The 25,220-nt window shown below is 43.3% G+C and overlaps 1 protein-coding gene across 1 annotated transcript; it reads left to right on the top strand.

Annotated features, from left to right (window-relative positions):
- The first annotated feature begins 15,325 nt into the window (after window positions 1-15,325).
- pip4p1a (phosphatidylinositol-4,5-bisphosphate 4-phosphatase 1a) lies at window positions 15,326-24,821 on the top strand. Its single transcript, XM_029724814.1, has 7 exons — window positions 15,326-15,511; window positions 16,891-17,084; window positions 17,434-17,540; window positions 20,094-20,199; window positions 21,670-21,722; window positions 22,115-22,205; window positions 22,439-24,821. Exons 1-7 carry the CDS (start codon window positions 15,394-15,396, stop codon window positions 22,580-22,582), a joined length of 813 nt encoding a protein of 270 aa, XP_029580674.1. The 5' UTR covers window positions 15,326-15,393; the 3' UTR covers window positions 22,583-24,821.
- Window positions 24,822-25,220: the final 399 nt, after the last annotated feature.

Genomic DNA, 25,220 nt, shown 5'->3' with positions numbered 1-25,220 from the left:
CTTTCTTCATCTTTGCCCCTCACTTTTATCAATGTGGTCTTTATTGTACTTTTTCACTGTTAATCCTTTGGGGTATACTGGTTCACTGAACAATTTGACTTCTGTCAATCCATTTGTCCAACAATTTGTTTTGTGTGAGACAATCTGGGTTAGAGTCTATTGGCAATACTTGACAAATCAGAAGTTGCCAGTTCACTCAATGTGGCACAGCATCTGTGAGAAGAGACTAGTGTACCAGTTCACCAATCCCTAGGATGAAATCCCTATCTTGTCCTCACGATGGAACTGAAGAGCTCAGGCCTGTTTGCTGGTACAGTGAGGGGTCCCGCTGTTTCCTAGGCAACAGGGTCATGCTCAGGGAGATGGTCATCACTAGTTACCACAGCCACAAAGTCAGAATTATGGCAAAACACCACCTATTTGTACAATTTATATTCTTAAAATATGATTTCAAAACTAACTTTAACCACACTGCTAACCTTATGACTAACCTTAAATTAAGTCCAAAAAGTTCATTTTTGTTTTAATACATTTTTATGATATAGCCAATTTTGACATTGTGGCTGTAGTAGCAAGTGACAACCCAGTGAGAGAGAAGAACATGGGAGAGGATGAATTCTGAGGACCAGAGAGTCAAATTAATTCTGAGGACCAGAGAGTCAAAGAGAGGAGAGGTGTGCTGAATTCCCAAGAATTCTTAAGCACTCCTGTATATCTGAAAATAAGTTTAACAAATATGGTATTTGCTTCACCTCGCGGATTTCACCTATCCTGTCATTTCAGATCTAAGTATGAGTGCCAGTTTGACATGGTCTGTTGTTGTTTTACTCAAATAATTAGAACGTAATAGTATCGTTCTATGGTTCTCGCCACTCCCACTAGTCTAAAAGGAGATGACGTCGTCACGGTCTCCATGGCATCGAAAAAAGCTGAGCAACCGTCTCCCAGGAAACAGCAGTACGACCAACACATTCCCCGTTTTTGGGACTGGCACATAATTTTTATTTATTTCACCTTTATTTAACCAGGTAGGCAAGTTGAGAACAAGCTCTCATTTACAACTGTGACCTGGCCAAGATAAAGCAAAGCAGTTCGACACATATAACAACACAGAGTTACACATGGAGTAAAACAAACATACAGTCAATAATACAGTAGAAAAAGAAGTATATATACAATGTGAGCAAATGAGGTGAGATAAGGGAGGTAAAGGCAATACATAGGCCATGGTGGCGAAGTAAATTCAATATAGCAATTAAAACACTGGAATGGTAGATTTGACAGTAGATGAGTGTGCAAAGTAGAAATACTGGGGTGAAAAGGAGCAAAATAAATAAATACAGTAGGGGAGAGGTAGTTGTTTGGGCTATTTATAGATGGGCTATGTACAGGTGCAGTGATCTGTGAGCTGCTCTGACAGCTGGTGCTTAAAGCTAGTGAGGGAGATAAGTGTTTCCAGTTTCAGAGATTTTTGTAGTTCGTTCCAGTCATTGGCAGCAGAGAACTGGAAGGAGAGGCGGCCAAAGGAGGAATTGGCTTTTGGGTTGACAAGTGAGATATACCTGCTGGAAAGCGTGCTACGGGTGGGTGCAGCTATGGTGACCAGCGAGCAGAGATAAGGCGGGACTTTACCTAGCAGGGTCTTGTAGATGACCTGGAGCCAGTGGGTTTGGCGATGAGTATGAAGCGAGGGCCAGCCAACGAGAGCATACAGGTCACAGTGGTAGGTAGTATATGGGGCTTTGGTGAAAAAACGAATGGCACTGTAATAGACTGCATCCAATTTGTTGAGTAGGGTGTTGAAGGCTATTTTGTAAATGACATCGCCAAAGTCGAGGATCGGTAAGATGGTCAGTTTTACGAGGGTATGTTTGGCAGCATGAGTGAAGGATGCTTTGTTGCGAAATAGGAAACCAATTCTAGATTTAACTTTGGATTGGAGATGTTTTATGTGAGTCTGGAAGGAGAGTTTACAGTCTAACCAGACACCTAGGTATTTATAGTTGTCCATATATTTAAGGTCAGAACCGTCCAGAGTAGTGATGCTGGATGGGCGGGCAGGTGCAGGCAGCGATTGATTGAAGAGCATGCATTTAGTTTTACTTGTATTTAAGAGCAGTTGGAGGCCACGGAAGGAGACTTGTATGGCACTGAAGCTCATCTGGAGGGTTGTTAACACGGTGTCCAAAGAGGGGCCAGAAGTATACAGAATGGTGTCGTCTGCATAGAGGTGGATCAGAGACTCACCAGCAGCAAGAGCGACATCATTGATATATACAGAGAAGAGAGTCGGCCCAAGAATTTAACCCTGTGGCACCGCCATAGAGACTGCCAGAGGCCTGGGCAACAGGCCCTCAGATTTGACACACTGAACTCTGTCGGAGAAGTAGTTGGTGAACCAGTCGAGGCAATCATTTGAGAAACCAAGGCTGTTGAGTCTGCCGATGAGGATGTGGTGATTGACAGAGTCGAAAGCCTTGGCCAGGTACTGTTTCTTATTGATGGCGGTTAAGATATCGTTTAGGACCTTGAGCGTGGCTGAGGTGCACCCATGACCAGCTCTGAAACCAGATTGCATAGCGGAGAAGGTACGATGGGATTCGAAATGGTCGGTGTTCTGTTTGCTAACTTGGCTTTCGAAGACCTTAGAAAGGCAATAGATATAGGTCTGTAGCAGTAGATATAGGTCTGTAGCAGTTTGGGTCAAGAGTGTCCCCCCTTTTGAAGAGGGGGATGACCGCAGCTGCTTTCCAATCTTTGGGAATCTCAGACGACACGAAAAAGAGGTTGAACAGGTAAGTAATAGGGGTTGCAACAATTTCGGCAGATAATTTTAGAAAGGGTCCAGATTGTCTAGCCAGGCTGATTTGTGGGGGTCCAGATTTTGCAGCTCTTTCAGAACATCAGCTGACTGGATTTGGGAGAAGGAGAAATTGGGAAGGCTTGTGCGAGTTGCTGTGGGGGGTGCAGTGCTGTTGACCGGGGTAGGGGTGGCCAGGTGGAAAGCATGGCCAGCCGTAGTAAAATGCTTATTGAAATTCTCAATTATAGGGGGTTTATCGGTGGTGACAGAGTTTCCTATCCTCAGTGCAGTGGGCAGCTGGGAGGAGGTGCTCTTATTCTCCATGGATTTTACAATGTCCCAGAACTTTTTTGAGTTTGTGTTGCAGGAAGCAAATTTCTGCTTGAAAAAGCTAGCCTTGGGCTTTTCTAACTGCCTGTGTATATTGGTTTCTAACTTCCCTAAAAAGTTGCATTTCACGGGGGCTGTTCAATGCTAATGCAGAACGCCACAGGATGTTTTTGTGTTGGTTAAGGGCAGTCAGGTCTGGAGAGAACCAAGGGCTATATCTGTTCCTGGTTCTAAATTTCTTGAATGGGGCATGCTTATTTAAGATGGTGAGGAAGGCATTTAAAAAAAATAACCAGGCATCCTCTACTGACGGGATGAGGTCGATATCCTTCCAGGATACCCGGGCCAGGTCAATTAGAAAGGCCTGCTCGCTGAAGTGTTTCAGGGAGCGTTTGATAGTGATGAGTGGAGGTCGTTTGACCGCAGACCCATTACGGATGCAGGCAATGAGGCAGTGATTGCTGAGATCTTGGTTGAAAACAGCAAAGGTGTATTTTGAGGGCAAGTTGGTTAGGATGATATCTATGAGGGTGCCCCTGTTTACGGCATTGGGGTTGTACCTGGTAGGTTCATTGATAATTTGTGTGAGATTGAGGGCATCAAGCTTAGATTGTAGGATGGCCGGGGTGTTAAGTATGTCACAGTTTAGGTCACCTAGCAGCACGAGCTCTGAAGATAGATGGGGGGCAATCAGTTCACATATGGTATCCAGAGCACAGCTGGGGGCAGAAGGTGGTCTATAGCAGGCGGCAATGGTGAGAGACTTGTTTTTAGAGAGGTGGATTTTTAAAAGTAGAAGTTCAAATTGTTTGGGTGCAGACCTAGATAGTAGGACAGAACTCTGCAGGCTATCTCTGCAGTAGATTGCAACACCGCCCCCTTTGGCTGTTCTATCTTGTCTGAAAATGTTGTAGTTAGGGATGGAGATTTCAGAGTTATTGGTGGTCTTCCTAAGCCAGGATTCAGACACGGCTAAGACATCCGGGTTGCCAGAGTGTGCTAAAGCAGTGAATAAAACAAACTTAGGGAGGAGGCTTCTAATGTTAACATGCATGAAACCAAGGCTTTTACGATTACAGAAGTCATCAAAACAAAGAGCCTGGGGAATAGGAGTGGAGCTAGGCACTGTAGGGCCTGGATTCACCTCTACATCGCCAGAGGAACAGAGGAGGAGTAGGATAAGGGTAGGGCTAAAATCCATGAGAATTGGACGTAAAAGGAGCAGGTTTCTGGGGGCGATAAAATAGATTCAAGGTAAAGTGTACAGAAAAAGGTATGGTAGGATGTGAATACAATGGAGGTAAACCTAGGCATTGAGTGATGATGAAAGAGATATTGTCTCTAGAAACATAATTGAAACCAGGTGATGTCATCGCATGTGTGGGTGGTGGAACTGAAGGGTTGGATAAGGTATAATGAGCAGGGCTAGAGGCTCTACAGTGAAATAAGCCAATAAACACTAACCAGAACAGCAATGGACAAGGCATATTGACATTAACGAGAGGCATGCTTAGCCGAGTGATCGTAAGGGTCCAGTGAGTAGTGAGGTTGGTTGGGATCACGGCGATTCAGACAGCTAGCCGAGCCATGGGTAGCAAGCTAGCAGAAGATGGAGGTCTGTTTTTAGCCACCCCGTGCGTTTCCGTCGGTAGATTAGTGGGTTCCGTGTGGTAGAGGGGACCAATCCAATTGTCAAAATAGTTATAGTTATAGTGGCCCAAGAAGATTGTTCGATAGACCTGTTCAGATAGCAGCCGATATGCTCAAGACAGCTAACAATTAGCGGGCCGCAGTTAGCAGATGGGCGTTCAGGTTACGTCGCGATTGAGGGGCCAGTTGAATAACTCCCTCGGGCAGATAACGTCGGAATTCCAGTCGTGAAGGCCCGGTGGGTCTCCGCATCGGCAGTAAAACGGGTCCGGATAGGTGATTGTAACCCAGGAGTGGCTGATGGAACTCTTCAGCTGGCTAGCTCAGGGATAATTGGTGTTTGCTCCGGAATCGACGTTAGCCAATAGTCACTCGGATAGCAGCTAGTTATCTGCAAGATCCAGGTGTAAATGTCCAGAGCTTGCGGTAGAAATTCGGGGATATGGAGAGAAAATAGGTCTGGTATGCTCTGGTCTGAGTCGCGTTGTACAAAACTGGCGATAGCTTTACGAGGTGAATAATACTTTTGAAATAAATAAAAAAATATATACATAACAGATCAGCACCACATTTGGTGAGGCGGGTTGCAGGAGAGTGTTTTGAAGTTGAGTATCTAGAAAAAATATACAAAAAGATATGCGAAGAAAAAGAAAAAAGACAAAATACATACACACGGGACAAGACGAGGACAAAGGACGTCTGACTGCGACGCCATCTTGGAAACCTTGAAGAAGCTATAGAAATAGAATATAAACGCAATAGAATCATTGTTTCAAATCAATTTATAACATTTTTGACATGCGTTTTCTGGATTTTTTTGTTGTTATTCTGTCTCTCATTGTTCAAATAAACCTACCATTAAAAGTGTAGACAGATAATTTCTTTGTCAGTGGGCAAACGTACAAAATCAGCAGGGGATCAAATACTTTTTTCCCTCACTGTACATGTGATATTAGTAATGTACTAGAGAGGTTAACCTCTCTAGGGGAGGTGGGACAAAATCGTCCCACACTATTCAACAGCCAGTGAAAAATCAGAGCGCCAAATTTAAAACCACAAAATGTCATAATTCAAAGTTTTCAAACATAGGACTATTTTACACCATTTTATAGATACACTTCTCCTGAATCGAACCACGTTGTCCGATTTCCGAAAGGCTTTACAGCGAAAGCAAAACATTAGATTATGTTAGGAGAGTACATAGACACAAATAATCACACAGCCATTTTCCAAGCAAGCATACATGTCACATAAACCCAACCCACAGCTAAATGCAGCACTAACCTTTGATGATCTTCATCAGATGACACTCCTAGGACATTATGTTATACAATACATGAATGTTTTGTTCAATCAAGTTCATATTTATATCAAAAAACAGCTTTTTACATTAGCATGTGATGTTCAGAACCAGCATACCCACCGCAAACTTCCGGTGAATTTACTAAATTACTCATGATAAACGTTGACAAAATACATAACAATTATTTTAAGAATTATAGATACAGAACTCCTTTATGCAATCGCTGTGTCAGATTTTAAAATAGCTTTTCGGCGAAAGCACATTTTGCAATATTCTGAGTACATAGCTCGGCCATCACGGCTAGCTATTTTGACATCCGCCAACTTCGGGGTCACCTAAACTCAGAATTACTATTAGAAAAATTGGATTACCTTTGCTGTTCTTCGTCAGAATGCACTCCCAGGACTTCTACTTCAACAACAAATGTTGTTTTGGTTCCAAATAATCCATAGTTATATACAAATACCTCCGTTTTGTTCGTGCGTTCAGGTCACTATCCGAAGGGTAACGCGCGAGCGCATTTCGTGACAAAAAAAATTAAAATATTCCATTACCGTACTTAGAAGCATGTCAAACGCTGTTTAAAATCAATTTTTATGCTATTTTTCTCGTAAAATAGAGATAATATTCCAACCAGGCAACGTTGTATTCATTCAAAGACTGAAAAGAAAAAATGGAGAAGTCTCGTGAACGCGCATCTCCAGTCTCACTGTCCCCAAGCTGACCACTTACAAACTCTGCTCCTATACTTTGCCCAGAGACAGCAGACACCCCATTCCACTTTCTGGCGGCTTTAGAGAGCCATTGGAAGCCTTAGAAAGTGTCACGTTACAGCACAGATGCTGTAATTTCGATAGAGATGCAACAGAAGGACAACAAATTGTCAGACAGGGCACTTCCTGCATGGAATCTTCTCAGGTTTTGGCCTGCCATATGAGTTCTGTTATACTCACAGACACCATTCAAACAGTTTTAGAAACTTTAGAGTGTTTCCTATCCAAATCTACTAATTATATGCATATTCTAGTTTCTGGGCAGGAGTAGTAACCACATTAAATCGGGAACGTTTTTTATCCGGCCGTGAAAATACTGCCCCCATCCCAAAGAAGTTAAAGTGGAATTATTTAGAGTGCATCGTATAAGCGACTAGTGATCCATTTATTAAAGTGACCAGTGATTGGGTCTCAATGTAGGCAGCAGCCTCTCTGAGTTAGTGGTTGCTGTTTAGCAGTCTGATGGCCTATCACTGATTTCAGCCAGTGTATGACTGGATTGACGGCATTGTTTGAATGAAATGTTGGCATATTGGCAGTTAATTTGAAACATTTATGGAATGGCTGGCCTATGGGCCCTGGTCAAATGTAGTGCACTGTATAGAGAATAAGGTGCCATTTGAGACAGAGACAAGTTTGCAGTCATCAACAAAAATAAAACAACATTCAAGACAAGACAGTTACTCCCACGTCTCACTGATCATTGTGTTTGTTGTTGGCTTGCTTGTGTACACTTTCTGTGTGTGTGTGGCAAAGGGTGGCTACTTTGAAAAATCTGAAATATATTTTGATTTGTTTAACACTTTTTTGGTTACTACATGTGTTATTTCATAGTTTTGATGTCTTTAGTGCAGGGAAACTTACATCCATTTTACCTCATTTCTACCAGCATGTTAAATGTGCAACCAGTGGGGAAAAAACTCTAGACCACCTTTATTCCACACACAGAGATGCGTACAAAGCTCTCCCTCGCCCTCCATTTGGCAAATCTGACCATAATTCTATCCTCATGATTCCTGCTTACAAGCAAAACTAAAGCAGGAAGCACCAGTGACTTGGTCAATAAAAAAAGTGTTCAGATGAAGAAGATGCTAAGCTACAGGACTGTTTTGCTTGCACAGACTGGAATATGTTCCGGGATTCTTTGGATGGCATTGAGGAGTACACCACATCAGTTACTGGCTTCATCAATAAGAGCATCGTTGACGTCGTCCCCACAGTGACCGTGCGTACAGTTGAAGTCGGAAGTTTACATACACTTAAGTTGGAGTCATTAAATCTAGTTTTTCAACCACTCCATACATTTCTTGTTAACAAACTATAGTTTTGGCTAGTCGGTTAGGACATCTACTTTGTGCATGTGTAGTAGAGTGATGTTGTTCCCCTAGATTATGCACCAAGTTGCACACAAGGACAGTTCAAGTAGGCCAGGTCAAGAGGGGATGTTAATAAGTTAATAACAATAATTCAATGTGTTTTCTTTATTTAATTACAGCTGCATAGTTCATGTTATTTTTCGGTGTACAAACATTTTTTTGATATCTATATTGTAAATACACCTAATTGTAAAGGTTTTGTATATTTTGGTTTGGTCCATCGCGGGTTATCTGTACTTACATACCCTCTCATTGTTCTCTTTTGCCTGACCTTCAACTAGCAAGGTATGTTGTCCTTGGCGCCGTAATTTGTCAATATAAAACTGTGGTAAAGTTACATAAAGTGCTGTTACGCAACTATAGGTTTTGTTACAATGTGGACAATTATAAAGATTTATCTTAACAACTTTCACCGAGCTCGCTAATTAGGGTACCTATTGTAACTCGGGAGTATTTGGGACCGTGTTTGAGTGAGTTTCTATGTGCTCCCGCAGGTGCCCGAGAGCTGTGACTGCACCGAGGGCTAACATATTGTGTGTTGTCTCTTCGTGTGCAGGTATGTCTTTTATTTTGTCAGAATTATGTTGTATATCATTTTACTTGTATTGTATAGTGTGCTGTTGGGCACTGAACATGTGCATGCAGTTCCCGCTCTCTTTTGCCTGACCTTCAACTAGCAAGGTGCCCGAGAGCTGTGACTGCACTGAGGGCTAACATATTGTGTGTTGTCTCTTCGTGTGCAGGTCGAATAAACCATCAGAATTCCAGTTGTGGCAGTGTCCTAAGTAAAAGTACACAACGCAGAACTAACCACGCTACACATGATACAAGTAATTTTTCCAACAATTGTTAACAGATAGATTATTTCACTTAATTCACAGTATCACAATTCAAGTGGGTCAGAAGTTTACATACACTAAGTTGACTGTGCCTTTAAACAGCTTGGAAAATTCCAGAAAATGATGTCATGCTTTAGAAGCTTCTGATAGGCTAATTGACATCATTTGAGTCAATTGGAGGTGTACCTGTGGGTGTATTTCAAGGCCTACCTTCAAACTCAGTGCCTCTTTGCTTGATATCATGGGAAAATCAAAAGATATCAGCCCCAAAAATTGTAGACCTCCAAAAGTCTGGTTCATCCTTGGGAGCAACTTCCAAATGCCTGAAGGTACCACGTTCATCTGTATTAACAATAGTACGCAAGTATAAACACCATGGGACCACGCAGCCGTCATACCGCTCAAGAAGGAGACGCTGTCTCCTAGAGATGAACGCACTTTGTTGCGAAAAGTGCAAATCAATACCAGAACAACAGCAAAGGACCTTGTGAAGATGCTGGAGGAAACAGGTACAAAAGTATCTACCGTAATTTCCGGACTATTAAGCCGCACCCACTGAATTTTTAGAAAATTATTATTTTGAACATAAATTAGCCGCACATGTCTATAAGCCGCAGGTGCCTACCGGTACATTGAAACAAATGAACTTTACACAGCCTTTAACGAAACACGGCTTGTAACAAAAAAATAGGCTTTAACGAAGCACGGCTTGTAACAAAAATAAATAGGCTTTAACGAAGCACGGCTTGTAACAAAAATAAATAGGCTTTAACGAAACACAGCTTGTAACAAAAATAAATAGGCTTTAACGAAACACGGCTTGTAACAAAAATAAATAGGCTTTAACGAAACACGGCTTGTAACAAAAATAAATAGGCTTTAACGAAACACGGCTTGTAACAAAAAATAAAAAATTTGCAGTAAACAGTAGCCTACCAAGAAAGTCATTGGTCACCATCTTCCTTCTCCTGTGCACTGAAACCACTGAAGTTATCTCCTTCGGAGTTGAATAGCCTCAGAATTGCTTCATCCGATATTGGATCGTTTTCATTGTCGCTCTCGTCACTTTCATCCAGAGGAAAATCCCCCGCTGAGCCCTCTTCAACATGCAGCAGTCCAGCCTTTCGAAACCCGTTGATGATAGTGGATTTTTTGACAATGCTCCACGCTGTCAGGACCCACTGGCAGACTTGACCATAAGTTGCTCTTCGCATGCGGCCCGTTTTAGTGAAGGATTTCTCCCCACTTGTCATCCAAGCCTCCCGCTGAACACGGAGCGCCACCTTAAATGCACGATTTACACTGATGTCGAGTGGCTGCAAATACTTTGTTGTAACCCCAGGAATCAGGGTGACAAAATGACTACCGTAATCAGAATGATGGGAAGTTTGAGAGCGCTCAATTTAATCTAAACAGTAAACAAAAAAGATGTTTGACCTTAACCCGTTCGGCAACTTCATTGGTCTAATGAAAGCTTCATGCCGCCAACAAACTGAGCACGTCACAGAATGTGTTTTTTTTGGAGAAAAAAAATTGAAAGTGGGAAAAATCCATATATTAGCCGCGTCATTGTTTAAGCCGCGACGTTCAAAGCATGGGAAAAAAGTTGCGGCTTATAGTCCGGAAATTACGGTATATCCACAGCAAAACGAGTCTGATATGGACATAACCTGAAAGGCCGCTCAGCAAGGAAGAAGCCACTGCTCCAAAACCGCCATAAAAAAAGCCAGACTACGGTTTGCAACTGCACATGGGGACAAATATCGTACTTTTGGGGAAATGTCCTCTGGTCTGATGAAACAAAAAGAGAACTGTTTGGCCATAATAATCATCATTATGTTTGGAGGAAAAAGGGGGAGGCTTGCAAGCCGAAGAACACCATCCCAACCGTTAAGCACGGGGTGGCAGCATCATGTTGTGGGGTGCTTTGCTGCAGGAGGGACTGGTGCGCTTCAAAAAATAGATGGCATCATGAGGACGGAAAATTATGTGGATATATTGAAGCAATATCTCAAGACATCAGTCAGGAAGTTAAAGCTTGGTTGCAAATGGGTCTTCATAATGGACAATGACCCCAAGCATACTTCCAAAATTGTGTCAAAATGGCTTAAGGACAACAAAGTCAAGGTATTGGAGTGGCCATCACAAAGCCCTGACCTCAATCCTATCAAAAATTTGTGGGCAGAACAGAAAAAGCGTGTGTGAGCAAGGAGGCCTACAAACCTGACTAGAGTTACACCAGCTCTGTCAGGAGGAATGGAGGACTAAGATTGAATCGTACTATACCGGCTCCGATGCTTGTTGGATGTGGCAGGGCTTGCAAACTATTACAGACTATAAAGGGAAGCACAGCCGCGAGCTGCCCAGTGACACGAGCCTACCAGATGAGCTAAATGACTTCAATGCTCACTTCGAGGAAAGTAACACTGAAACATGCATGAAAGCATCAGCTGTTACGGACGACTGTGTGATCACGCTCTCTGTAGCCGACGTGAGTAAGACCTTTAAACAGGTCAACATTCTCAAGGCTGCAGGGCCAGATGGATTACCAGGACATGTACTCCGAGCATGCGCTGACCAACTGGCAAGTGTCTACACTGGCATTTCAACCTATCCCTGACTGAGTCTGTAATACCAACATGTTTGCTTGCCTACGGAGCTGTGAGGGGAACGGCACCTCCGTACCTTCAGGCTCTGATCAGGCCCTACACCCAAACAAGGGCACTGCGTTCATCCACCTCTGGCCTGCTCGCCTCCCTACCTCTGAGGAAGCACAGTTCCCGCTCAGCCCAGTCAAAACTGTTCGCTGCTCTGGCACCCCAATGGTGGAACAAGCTCCCTCACGACGCCAGGACAGCGGAGTCAATCACCACCTTCCGGAGACACCTGAAACCCCACCTCTTTAAGGAATACCTGGGATAGGATAAAGTAATCCTTCTAACCCCCCCCCCAAATATTTAGATGCACTATTGTAAAGTGGTTGTTCCACTGGATATCATAAGGTGAATGCACCAATTTGTAAGTCGCTCTGGATAAGAGCGTCTGCTAAATGACTTAAATGTAAATGTTTCAAGCAGACCACCATAGTCCCTGTGCCCAGGAACACTAAGTTAACCTGCCTAAATGACTACCAACCCGTAGCACTCACGTCTGTAGCCATGAAGTGCTTTGAAAGGCTGGTCATGGCTCACATCAACACCATTATCCCAGAAACCCACTCCAATTTGCATTCTGCCCGAAAAGATCCACAGATGATGCAATCGCTATTGCACTCAACACTGCCCTTTCACACCTGAGCAAAAGGAACACCTTTGTGAGAATGCTAGTCATTGACTACAGCTCAGCGTTCAACACCATAGTGCCCTCAAAGCTCATCATTTAGCTAAGGACCCTGGGACCAAACACCTCCCTCTGCAACTGGATCCTGGACTTCCTGATGGGCCGCCCCCAGGTGGTAAGTGTAGGTAACAACACATCCGCCACACTGATCCTCAACACAGGGGCCCCTCAGGGGTGCATGCTCAGTCCCCTCCTGTACTCCCTGTTCACTCATGACTGCATGGCCAGGCATGACTCCAACACCATAATCAATTTTGCCGATGACACAACAGTGCTAGGCCTGATCACAGACAACGATGAGACAGCCTCTATGGAGGAGGTCAGAGACCTGGCCGTGTGGTGCCAGGACAACAACCTCTCCCTCAACGTGATCAAGACAAAGGAGATGATTGTAGACTCCAGGAAAAGGAGGACCGAGCACGCCCCCATTCTCATCGATGGGGCTGAAGTGGAGCAGGTTGAGAGCTTCAAGCTCCTTGATGTCCACATCACCAACAAACTATCATGGTCGAAACACACAAAGACAGTCGTGAAGAGGGCAGGACAAAACTGTTGAGCTGAACTATTCCCGCTCAGGAGACTGAAAAGATTTGGCATGGGTCCTCAGATCCTCAAGAGGTTGTACAGCTGCACCATCGAAAGCATCCTGACTCGTTGCATCACTGCCTGGTATGGCAACTGCTCGGCCTCCGACCGCAAGTTACTACAGAGGGTAGTGCGTGCAGCCCAGTACATCACTAGGGCCAAGCATCCTGCCATCCAGGACCTCTATACCAGGCGATGTCAGAGGAAGGCCCTAAATAATTTCAAAGATTCCAGCCACCCTAGTCATAGACTCTTCTCTCTGCTACCGAACGGCAAGCGGTACCGGAGTGCCAAGTCTAGGTCCAAGAGGCTTCTAAACAGCTTCTACCACCAAGCCATAAGACTCCTGAACAGCTAATCAAAGGGCTACCCAGACCCCTCTTTTATGCTTCTGTTACTTTCTGTTTATTATCAATGCATAGTCACTTTAACTCTACCTAAATGTAACTATTTCCCCAATTACTTCGACTAACCGGTGCCCCACACATTGATTCTGTACCGGTACCCCCTGTATATAGCCTCACTATTGTTATTTTACTGCTGCTGTTTAATTATTTGTCACTTTTATTTTCTATTTAACACTTATTTTTCTTAAAACTGCATTGTTGGTTAAGGGCTTGTAAGTAAGCATTTCACTGTAAGGTCCACACCTGTTGTATTCAGTGCATGTGACAAATAACATTTGATTTGATTCACTATTATTCTACAAATGTAGAAAATAGTAAAAATAAAGAAAAACCCTCGAATGAGTAGATGTGTCCAAACTTTTGACTGGTACTGTATATTCACTTTTCCCCCATCCTCAGGTGAAAATCCAACTGCCAGACACCAAAGCAACAGATATAGTCCTGGATGGATGTGTAGGAGAAAGTCCTTGGTCTGCGAACACCATACTTCTAAGTTGCTTGCCTGTCATCCTTCTGCAAAGAGTTCCAGGATATCAATCCACAGCCAGAAACCAGTTTGCCACGATTTGCTGACCTCTTCTCATGCTCCATTTTTCTTCATAAGGAGAGAAGTGTTTTATCTCTATCTAAAACATCTGTCATCTCATCCATGACTGAAAATACCCGATTTTCCTCTCCCTTTGTCCAGATGAGCATCGGTGGTCCAAGGTGCAGGCTTCAAACCTGTAGCTGCTTAGCGGCAGAGTGGTTCAATTCCACTTTTCGGGCGTAAATTCTAAGCGCTCAAATGTATAGACTTTGATCCCCTTATAATATTCATAGGAATTCACTAATAAATGTTCTACGCTAAAACAACAAAAACATTTGTAATAGTGCTCTTGGAAATAAATAGCTACTCTTGTTGAAACTACGCGTCTGCTCTTGTTGTTTCGTTTGAAAGTTTTGGTCTCCCGAGTGGCGCAGCGGTCTAAGGCACTGTATCTCAGACCCTGGTTCCAGGCGGTGTCACAACTGGCCGTTATTGGGAGTCCCATTGGACGGCGCACAATTGGCCCAGCGTGGTCCGGGTTAGGGTTTGGCGGGGTTAGCCGTCATTGTAAATAACAATTTGTTCTTTACCGACTTGCCTGGTTAAATAAAAATACGAAATGTTCTGTCTGTCTGACTGTCTGTTTGACACAAACACACAATTTCTCTGTCTCACTCTCTTTTCCCCTCCCAACTCATTAAATCCTTACTTCTCTCTTGACAGTAAACTGGGACTACACCTTCCGCACCCAGTACACAGTCAGGAGGGAAAAGCCCAGTTCTACAGTGAATGACAGGGGCTGGTTAGGGTGCAATGAATGACAGAGCAAGTTAGGGTGAAATAACCAATATTATACAAAGTGCACTACCACACTTTTTCTGCATTTCCAACAAAGGACTCTGCGCCTGTGCTTGGCCTAAATATGCAGGCTTTTGTTACCAATGCATGTTACAGGCTTGAGTTGAGAGGAGTAGGTAGGAATGTACACAGGTGAGGGCGGAGCTTCCATCTTCTGTTATGAAGCAGAAAAGATGGGTATTGTCATTACTGCCACTATGGATTAGAGTTCCATGGTTTTCATTATAAAGTCTTGACTCTGTTCATGGAATATATTTGGTCTGTTACATGGAATATTGTTTGCATTTCAAGAAATACAATTATTCAACCTGTGTTACACTCGTATTTGTGGTTTGTTCTCATTGTGCTACATTTACCAACACCCTCTTTGCTATAGCTTACCATTCTTGTTTGTTATTATTCAATATTGTTTTATTATAAGGTAGTTGTGGCCGTGGGCTGTGTTGATCAATTATTATGAGGGAGTACATGGTCCGACAGAGTCGCAGTAGCAACTCATGATCATGTGACGCATACGTTACTTTCCCGGCACAATCCCAGACGCAACGACTCCATATCATCGCTTTACACAGTCCTACCACCTCCACGCCTTGCTTTCGGTATGGCGGACGGCGAGAGGTCCCCGCTACTGGCAGATCTCGGAGATGGTGGTCTTGGGGGTGGTAACGGCGGAGTGTCACCTGGCTCGGCTCCTTATGGTTTACCAAATAAGCCACAAAGTGAGTATACATGCCATGGATGTTCTCCAACCTAGCCAAGGCAGTCGACTGGTTAGCTAGCTGACAACTCATCGGTTCCTATGATTTCCAGATAGCCAAGAGCACAAGTTGCTGTCTAGCTAGGAACATGAACAACGCGTATTTGGTAAAACATAGTAACGACGATGTTGTGTCTGCACTGATTATCTGGGGAATATATTGTGGTTGCTAGCCAGCTAGCGGTTGATGCAAGCATGCCGGTTAGTTAACTTAGTTGGCTGGAAATATTTCTCTATAACCGTAAGGCATTTTATGCATTTATCGTTTAGGCATCATAGTTAAACGGATGTAACTAACAAAACGGAAACACTATGTTGAGTTGTGTGCATGGAGCTAGCTAGCTAGTTGTCTGCTGCAAGATTTCTAACTAGCAAGCCTCGCTATAATCAATTTCTCAATACATAAGATGCAAGTTGCCATATCCTGATGATCCACGTGTTATGATATTGCAAGTTATGTTATAGTGGCCTACAGAAGAAAAAAAAAATGTTAGTGTAATATTTGTATCACCATTTGAAGATATACCGCCAGTATGTTCACGCTAACTAGCTAGTGTGCTAATCTCGTTTGAGGCGTGTACCGAAGCACCTGATTTGATTGGCACCGCTTTAGGCCATTCAATAAGCTTATAATTACTGCAAGATAATACGTCGGCCAATTACTGTTTTCTGGGGAGGGGCTGCTGTATCTACGGAAATATCAGAACAGTGGCATGAGTTGCTGTAACACAGGTGTTTGTTCACATCATAATACCTTAGATTCTTGTGTTTTTGAAATATTACAGTGGTAATTGCATATTTCCGCGATAATAGTATTACACACACACACACACACACACACACAGATAAGCCCCTGCAGTCCTTTTATAAAGCTCCTTTTTTGTTGGAACTCAATACTCAAATCTCATTCTTGTTAATCCTCATTTAAAAGGTAAAAAAACTGAATAGTACTTTCCGTGTAACCCTTTCATGGTTCAGTGCACTACTTACTCTATCTGTATTATTCTGTCAGTCAATCTGCAAATCCGTGTCGCTAAAACGCCAGATATATTGCAATAAAAACTCAATGTTATCAAAAACAAAAGGGCTGATAAAAAAAATCTATAAAAAATAACTAAATATGTATAGGAGCTCTGTGCTTAGGCTGCTACTAGGCTGCCATGGCAACTATCAGCGAAATCGGGGCTTTATTGAAGAATGTTTTACTTGCGATGACTAATATGTGGTTGTCTTTCCTACCTTAGTTGAATGAACTGATTGTAAATCACTCTGAACAAGAGTGTCTGCTAAATGACCAAAACATTAATGTTCACACCACCCCAAACCCTGTCTGCATTTCAGGCTTTCCTCCCTTCCCCAGCCCCACCCAGCCATCGGTGCTTATGGGGGAGGACCCTCCTCCGTACTCCCCCCTCACCTCCCCAGAGAGTGGCAGCGCACCAGGCATCAGCTGTAGAGTGTGTCAGAGCCTCATCAGTGTGGAGGGGAAGATCCACCAGCATGTGGTCAAGTGTGGGGTCTGCAACGAGGCTACAGTGGGTGACACATATCTATCTGTAGTGTCATCACATCTATAGTCATACAAGTTGTATACAGTGGGCAGGCTGGGTGGGTGACCTACCACATAAACCTGCACGTCAGGGTTAATTCCATTTCACTTCAGGAAGTAATCTGACATTGGAATTTCCCTCATTGCTTCTCCATGAGAACTTGGATGTGGAATTTCAGTTTACTTCCTGAATTGACCCTAGGTTTAAGATAAAAGGTTAGGCTAGTTATAATTCCATGTGGAAGCTTTTTGAAATAAACAGATTTATTTGAAATGGAATTGAACTTGTTCACCATTCTGTGTCCTTCTCCTTTTGTCTCTGTCTCCCTCTGTAGCCCATCAAGAATGCGCCAGCAGGGAAGAAGTATGTCCGCTGCCCCTGTAACTGTCTGCTCATCTGCAAAGTCACCTCCCAGAGGATCGCCTGTCCCCGGCCCTACTGGTAAGAGGGAGGGAAGAGGGTTGAGTGAGAAGGAGTGTGTGAAAGAGACTGGATGCATCCCAATTGGCACCATATTTACTATTTAGTGCACTACTTTTGACCAGATGGGCCCTGGTTATAGTGCACTATATAGAGAATTAAGTAATACACTATAGGGAAATAGGCTGCCATTTAGGATGTAGCCACATAATCAAAGAGGGAGGGAGATAGACAACAACGGTTAAATGAGAAATGATTCCCTCCCTTCATAAAACATTACATGGCAGCAACAGTATCTCAGGGCATATCTATCTATACACACACACACACACACACACACATACAGTTGAAGTCGGAAGTTTACATGAACCTTAACCAAATACATTTACTCCGTTTTTCACAATTCTTGACGTTTAATCATAGTAAATATTCCCAGTCTTAGGTCAGTTAGGATCACCACTTTATTTTAAAAATGTGAAATGTCAGAATAATAGTAGAGAATGATTTATTTCAGCTTTTATTTCTTTCATCACAATCCCAGTGGGTCAGAAGTTTACATACAGTCAATTAGTATTTGGTAGCATTGCCTTTAAATTGTTTAACTTGGGTCAAACGTTACGGGTAGCCTTACACAATAAGTTGGGTGAATTTTGGCCCATTCCTCCTGACAGAGCTGGTGTAACTGAGTCAGGTTTGTAGGCCTCCTTGCTCGCACACACTTTTTCATTTCTGCCCACAAATGTTCTATGGTATTGAGGTCAGGGCTTGCGATGGAAATTCCAATACCTTGACTTTGTTGTCCTTAAGCCATTTTGCCACAACTTTGGAAGTATGCTTGGGGTCATTGTCCATTTTGAAGACCCATTTGTGACCAAGCTTTAACTTCCTGACTGATGTCTTGAGATGTTGCTTCAATATATCCACATAATTTTCCGTCCTCATGATGCCATCTATTTTGTGAAGTGCACCAGTCCCTCCTGCAGCAAAGCACCCCCACAACATGATGCTGCCACCCCCGTGCTTCACGGTTGGGATGGTGTTCTTCGGCTTGCAAGCCTCCCCCTTTTTCCTCCAAACATAATGATGATTATTATGGCCAAACAGTTCTATTTTTGTTTCATCAGACCAGAGGACATTTCTCCAAGAAGTAGAATCTTTGTCCCCATGTGCAGTTGCAAACCATAGTCTGGCTTTTTTATGGCGGTTTTGGAGCAGTGACTTCTTCGTTACTGAGCGGCCTTTCAGGTTTTGTCGATTTATAGGACTTGTGTTACTGTGGATATAGATACTTTTGTACCTGTTTCCTCCAGCATCTTCTCAAGGTCCTTTGCTGTTTTTCTGGGATTGATTTGCACTTTTAACACCAAAGTACGTTCATCTCTAGGAGACAGAACGCCTCTCCTTCCTGATCGGTATGATGGCAGCGTGGTCCCATGGTGTTTATACTTGCGTACTATTGTTTGTACAGATGAATGTGGTACCTTCAGGCGTTTGGAAATTGCTCTCACGGATGAGCCAGACTTGTGGAGGTCTACCATTTTTTTCCCCTGACATCTTGGCTGATTTCTTTTGATTTTCCCATGATGTCAAGCAAAGAGGCACTGAGTTTGAAGGTAGGCCTTGAAATACATCCACAGGTACACCTCCAATTGACTCAAATGATATCAATTAGCCTATCAGAAGCTTCTAAAGCCATGACATCATTTTCTGGAATTTTCCAAGCTGTTTAAAAGGCACAGTCAACTTAATGTATGTAAACTTCTGACCCACTGGAATTGTGATACAGTGAATAAGTGAAATAATCTGTCTGTAAACAATTGTTGAAAGAATGACTTGTGTCATGCACAAAATAGATGTCCTAACCGTTTTAATGACTCCAACCTAAGTGTATGTAAACTTCGACTTCAACTGTACAAGTAATGATTACTGTGAACTAGGACTATGTAGGACATTAATTACAACAGGTCCCCCAATGTGTATTTCTGTGTAACTACGTTGTCAAGATATATAACTTTCAAACTACAGAAATACTACCTGTGTGATGCATTTTTTTTAATGCTACGTTTTGCGTCATATGAGGCTCGTACCGGCTGTATTTAGAATTTTTTTGGTGAATTTGATTGCTGACATGCAAAACATTTTGGGACTATATCAATAATGGACTTTTATGAAACAAATACCAAAAGATAGTTTCTGGGTGGAGTTTTCCTTTAAGGGCTGCATTAGGCTTACCCAGTGCATAGAAAAGTTAGGTGACTTGTATGGAACTTATGCTCGGTAGCATTTAAACCTAGCTAAGAATACTGACTTGTAGACTGAACAGTGAGTTATGTGGTTGCTGTTTTGCCATCCTTGCACTGATTCTGCTGATAGCAGCTATTTCGAATAAGGGTCTACTTGTGATGTGAGGTTTTCCCTTCTAAACATGAATGCACTGACTGTGACTCAGGAAAAGAGCGTCTGCGAAAATGTAAACATTTTAGTTGACAGGTATGGTTACGCTCTGTTGCATTTTAAATCTAGGAATACTGACTTGTAGACTGATCAGTGAGCTATGTGGTCGTGTTCCCCCAGTAAGAGGATAATAAACCTGGGTCCGGTCCACCCTGGTCCAGCCAGCCCTGACCCCCAGCCGGCCGGAGCTCGGGTCTCCTGTGGACACTGCAGCAACACTTTCTTGGTACGACCCTTCCCTCACCTCTCTCACAGCCATCATATACAGTAGGCTGCATCCCAAATATCACCTTATTCCCACCAAAAAGGCACCAGGGCCCAAATGTTTGATATTGTCTATAGGTAAATGAGGTGTGTGTGTGTGTGGTTAAGATCTGGAAACATTGTCCAGTGTCCAAAGGCTTATTGGGTTATTAGGTAATCAAATAAGTGTAAAATCTTTCCAGATTCCAGTTAAAATAAGAAAGGGTTGCACATATAACCCTATTAATCAACAAAACAAAAATACAAGTTCTCCAAGAATCAATCATTTAGTGTTATGCACACGAGTGCAACGTAATCTGATTAGTATTATTTACTCTTACATGAACAACAAATACACCGGCCAGTTTATTTGCCTCCAGGACAGCCTGAATTCTTCAGGCATGGATTCTACAAGTCTGAAACATTCCACAGGGATGTTGGTCCAAGCTGCCGAGATGGCATCGCGCAGTTTCTCCTGTACCTTTGACACCAGGCAGGATGGTACCATGGACTGCTGGTCTTACACCAAATCCTGACTCTGCCATCAGCATGACTCAACAGGATCCGGGATTCCTCGGACAAGGCAATGTTTTTCCACTCCTTGATTGTCCAGTGTTGGTGATCGCGTGCCAACTGGAGCCGTTTCTTGTTTTTAGCTGATAGGAGTGGAACCCAGAGTGGTCGTCTGCGGCAGTAGTCTGTCTGTGACAAAGATCAACGAGTTGTGCGGAGTTGTGCGTTCCGAGATGCCGTTCTGCACACCACTGTTGTACTGCATCATTATTTGTCTGTTTGTGGCCCGCCTGTTGGCTTACTCGATTCTTGCCGTTCTCCTTCGACCTCGTCAACGAGCTGCTTTCGCCCACAGAACTGCCGCTGACTGGATGTTTGTTTGTCTCACAATTCTCGGGAACCCATAGACACTGTCGTGAGTGAAAAGCCCAGGAGGGCGGCAGTCTCTGAGATAGTGGATTCGGCGTGCCTGGCACCCCGACGATCATATCACGCTCAAAGTTTTTCCCATTCTAACATTCAATTGGATGTCTGTCTGCCTGCTTTATATGGCAAGCCACGGCCATGTGACTCACTGTCTGTGGGAGCGATCCTTTTTCGTGAACAGGGTGGTGTACCTAATAAACTGGCTAGTGAGTGTCTGTACAATTAATTAAAACAAACTATTACCACATTTAAAACCACAGACAAGTTAATGTTATGGTTAGATTGAGTGTGTTTGAATATGCAGGTAGTGTGTGTGTGTGTGTTCTCTTCACTGACTGTTTCCTCTCACCCTGACAGCATCCAAAATGGTACCCTACTCCCTATTTAGTGCACTACTTTTGAGTAGAACCCATATGGCTCTGGTCAAAAGTAGTGCACTATTTAGGCAATAAGGTGCCATTTGGGACATGTACTCTATCATATTGACATAAGTGTCTTGTAATGTGTGTTTCAGTGGACAGAGTTTACTGACAGGACACTCGCCAGGTGCCCACACTGCAAGAAAGTGTGAGTTTCTATCTGTCCACACAGTACCCAGTCAATACAGAGGAGTCCATTTAAAAGGGATTATACAATATGCTAAAAATTAGGGTTCTCCAGTGGTGGCTGGTGGCACGTTCTATCGGAGGACATGCTCATAGTTCTGGCTGGATGACTGTAGCATTAGGCATCAGGATAAGCTCCTTACTGACTTGTGTGCAACCTCTCAAGTCTGAGCTGTTACTCTTACACAACCTTTTATTAGTATGACTTGCTTCAGCAACTAACAATTTAAACCTATGAAGTTCCTTTGGACAGCCGAAGCAAGTCGGACAATTTTTCTCCAGGAAAATTACCCTTTCTATTTAATGTTTACAGTCCATTTTTCCCTCTCTTTTGTCACACCCTTCGACATGCAGCTCCTCTATTGGTCAGAGGTACCCTCGAAGGCGGAGCTTGTGGTGTTTTCTACTATGCTTGCTTTTCAGCATCTCCACTGCTGGACTGGTGGTGAGTACACCCTCCATACTGTCCACTCTACATTACTTGACAAACCCATATCGTAGATGTATCAAACACTGCCATGTCCACCGCCTAAGCCCCTTCATGAGGCAGGAAAAACCTTGTTAAGTGTTCTCTCTCTCTCTGTTCTGTGTCTGTAGGACCCATTTCACCACTAAACACATTGCAAAAAATAATAATGTTACATGCTCTCTCCTTTTTCTTTCTCTCTCTCTCTGTAGGCTGGTACGTGGGTGAAGGCCCAGGACTATGGTGGTATCTATGCCTCGTGGGCCGTGCTGATCCTGCTGGTACTCCTTACCCTGGGCCGGGCTCTGTACTGGGCCTGCATGCGTGTTAGTGAGCCCCTACAGAACTTCACATAGCCACACACACGTGTAGGTTGAAGTTGCCCCTAGATGCTGATCTTGGGTCAGTTTTGCATTTCCCCCTCTAAATGGCTATGGTTAAGATTGGGGGACGGGAAGCTGATCTCGTAGATGTGCACCTAGGGGAAACTTCACCCCAAAGCCACACAAACAGGGGAGAGGAGATCCGCAGGAGCAGGGGGGAGCTTTTAAAATAATATTTATTTAAACTGGAAATTAAAACAAAGTTTTCCTCCTCCTTCCCTTTAGTGTGTTCAATGTGTTTCCAAACTTGATGATGAAGAACATTTACTTACTCCCGAAGGAGCAGTAGCGTGACTGCTACATTACTAGTTCAATTAGTTTTAACATGTTCAACTACGGTCCCTTCCCTGTTTTTAATCGTCACTCAGGCCGTATCATGGCATGGCTCAGTGGAAGAAAGTCTTAAATTATGACACGACCCTCGGAAAAGACGGTTACTTCGCAACACTGATTTCATGTTCTGTTTTTGGGCATTTTACATGATTTATTTGTTTTGGTAAACCCTTGAAGCATTTTAGAAAGGCAAATGAAGCTAAAATGAGGCCAGTGCAAGGTGAACGCCACGCAAGTTACCCTCCCTTGCCCGTCATGGTGCATAATCTGTGGGGCTGTCGGTCTTTGATCCAAAGTAGCTTGGAAGCCTTAAAAGCAGTTTTATTTAACTAGGCAAGTCGGTTAAGAACAAATTCTTATTTACAGTGACGGCCTACCCCGGATGACGTTGGGCCAATTGTGCGCCGCCCTATGGGACTACCAATCGCGGCCGGATGTGATACAGCCTGGATTCGAACCAAGGACTGTAGTGGTGCCTCTTGCACTGAGATGCAGTGCCTTAGACGCTGCGCCACTTGGGAGCCCAGTTAGAGGGAGAGCTTGAGATGAGGCTGTTCAATCTGACTGGACACACACAGCCCTTCTCTCTCTTACACATTCAGGTAATAGCTTAGATGTAAGCTGTCAGTGTAACCCATAGATGTACACTGTACTATAGAGCCTCAAAATGATGAAAGCCCTCAGTGGTGCTGCCCATGTTAAACAGGCTTTGGGCCTAGTGTGCCCACTACCCAGCTATGGTCGATTTACAGTACGTCTTTGCCTGGCCACCCATCTAACGTTTCTTCTCCACAATGAGTCGAGATTAGCTTTCCTCCCTGACCCTTTGAAAACGTGTCAACATTTTAACTGTTCTGATTGGTCCCAGAAACCGATGAGTTGGGCCTGATATGAATCACGTCATTTTGACATCCGCACAAATGACTAGGATGGCAGGTTCAGACTGATGTATGGAGCGATCCATAGAGCAGCGGAATTAAATTGGGGTTGAGTCGTCAGACAAAATCTACCCTCCATGATCAAAATGAGTCCTTGATGACAGAGGCAGGCTGTGGTTGTTGTAGACCCTGTGCCTCGGAGAGGCTGTCCTTCAGGTTGGGCGTGCGTCCCAAATGGCACCCTATTCCCAATATAGAGCACTCCCTTTTCTCCAGAGCCCGTATATGGCTCTGGGCAAAAGTAGTGCACTAAATAGGGAGTAGGGTACCAGTTGGGATGCTGTCAGGGTGAGAGGAAACAGTCAGTGAAGAGAATACACTACCTGCATATTCAAACAGTCAAACTAACCCCATAACACTAACTTGTCTGCTTCTGATTAAGGTAGTTTATATATTTTTTTATTACATGTTAGTTTCTGTTTTAATTAATTGTACATATGTTGTTCATGTGAGTAATTATTACTAAGCAGATATTCTGTTGAACTCGTGCATAACACTACATGACTGATTCTTGGAGAACTGTTTTGTTGATTTTAATAGGGTTATTTTTGCAACCCTTTTTAATGGAATCTGGAACGTTGTTACACTGATTTGATGACCTACTAACCCATTAAGCCTCTGGACTATGTGTCAATCTTAAATCGCACACAAACCTCATTTACATAGACAAACATTTAACCACAAACCACATCTTCCACATTTAATTGCATAATTTTACACACACACACACACACAGCTCTTTGAGATGGTTACCCTGCTTGACAGAACTGTTACAGTAGCAGTGAGTTATTTTAAAATGTTATTTATTATAATGATCATGTTTTAATCATGATATTTATGTACAATATTGATCATGTTAATGATACCAATGATCAAGAACCTGACCGATGCACTCTTCAGAGTTTGTTTACACACAATAAAGACGTATGAAAATATCAGAATGCTTTTTAGGCTGTTGTGTATTTTTGTTATTGCTTTTAAGACCGTTTTACAATAATCAAAACCAAACATAAGACAAAACAACTACTTAGTGGTGAGTAGTCCAGATACTCGGACACTTTCACAGGTTGTTAGTGTTATTTCACAAAATTAGTCACATTTACATTACATCATTTAAGTCATTTAGCAGACGCTCTTATCCAGAGCGACTTACAAGTTGGTGCATTCACCTTATGATATCCAGTGGAACAACCACTTTACAATAGTGCATCTAAATCTTTTAAAGGGGGGGGGGTTAGAAGGATTACTTTATCCTATCCCAGGTATTCCTTAAAGAGGTGGGGTTTCAGGTGTCTCCGGAAGTCCTGGCGTCGTGAGGGAGCTTGTTCCACCATTGGGGT

Source organism: Salmo trutta, chromosome 31 (genome assembly GCF_901001165.1).
Source record: "Salmo trutta chromosome 31, fSalTru1.1, whole genome shotgun sequence".
Classification (NCBI taxonomy): domain Eukaryota; kingdom Metazoa; phylum Chordata; class Actinopteri; order Salmoniformes; family Salmonidae; genus Salmo; species Salmo trutta.
This window is presented reverse-complemented; position numbering and strand designations above follow the sequence as displayed.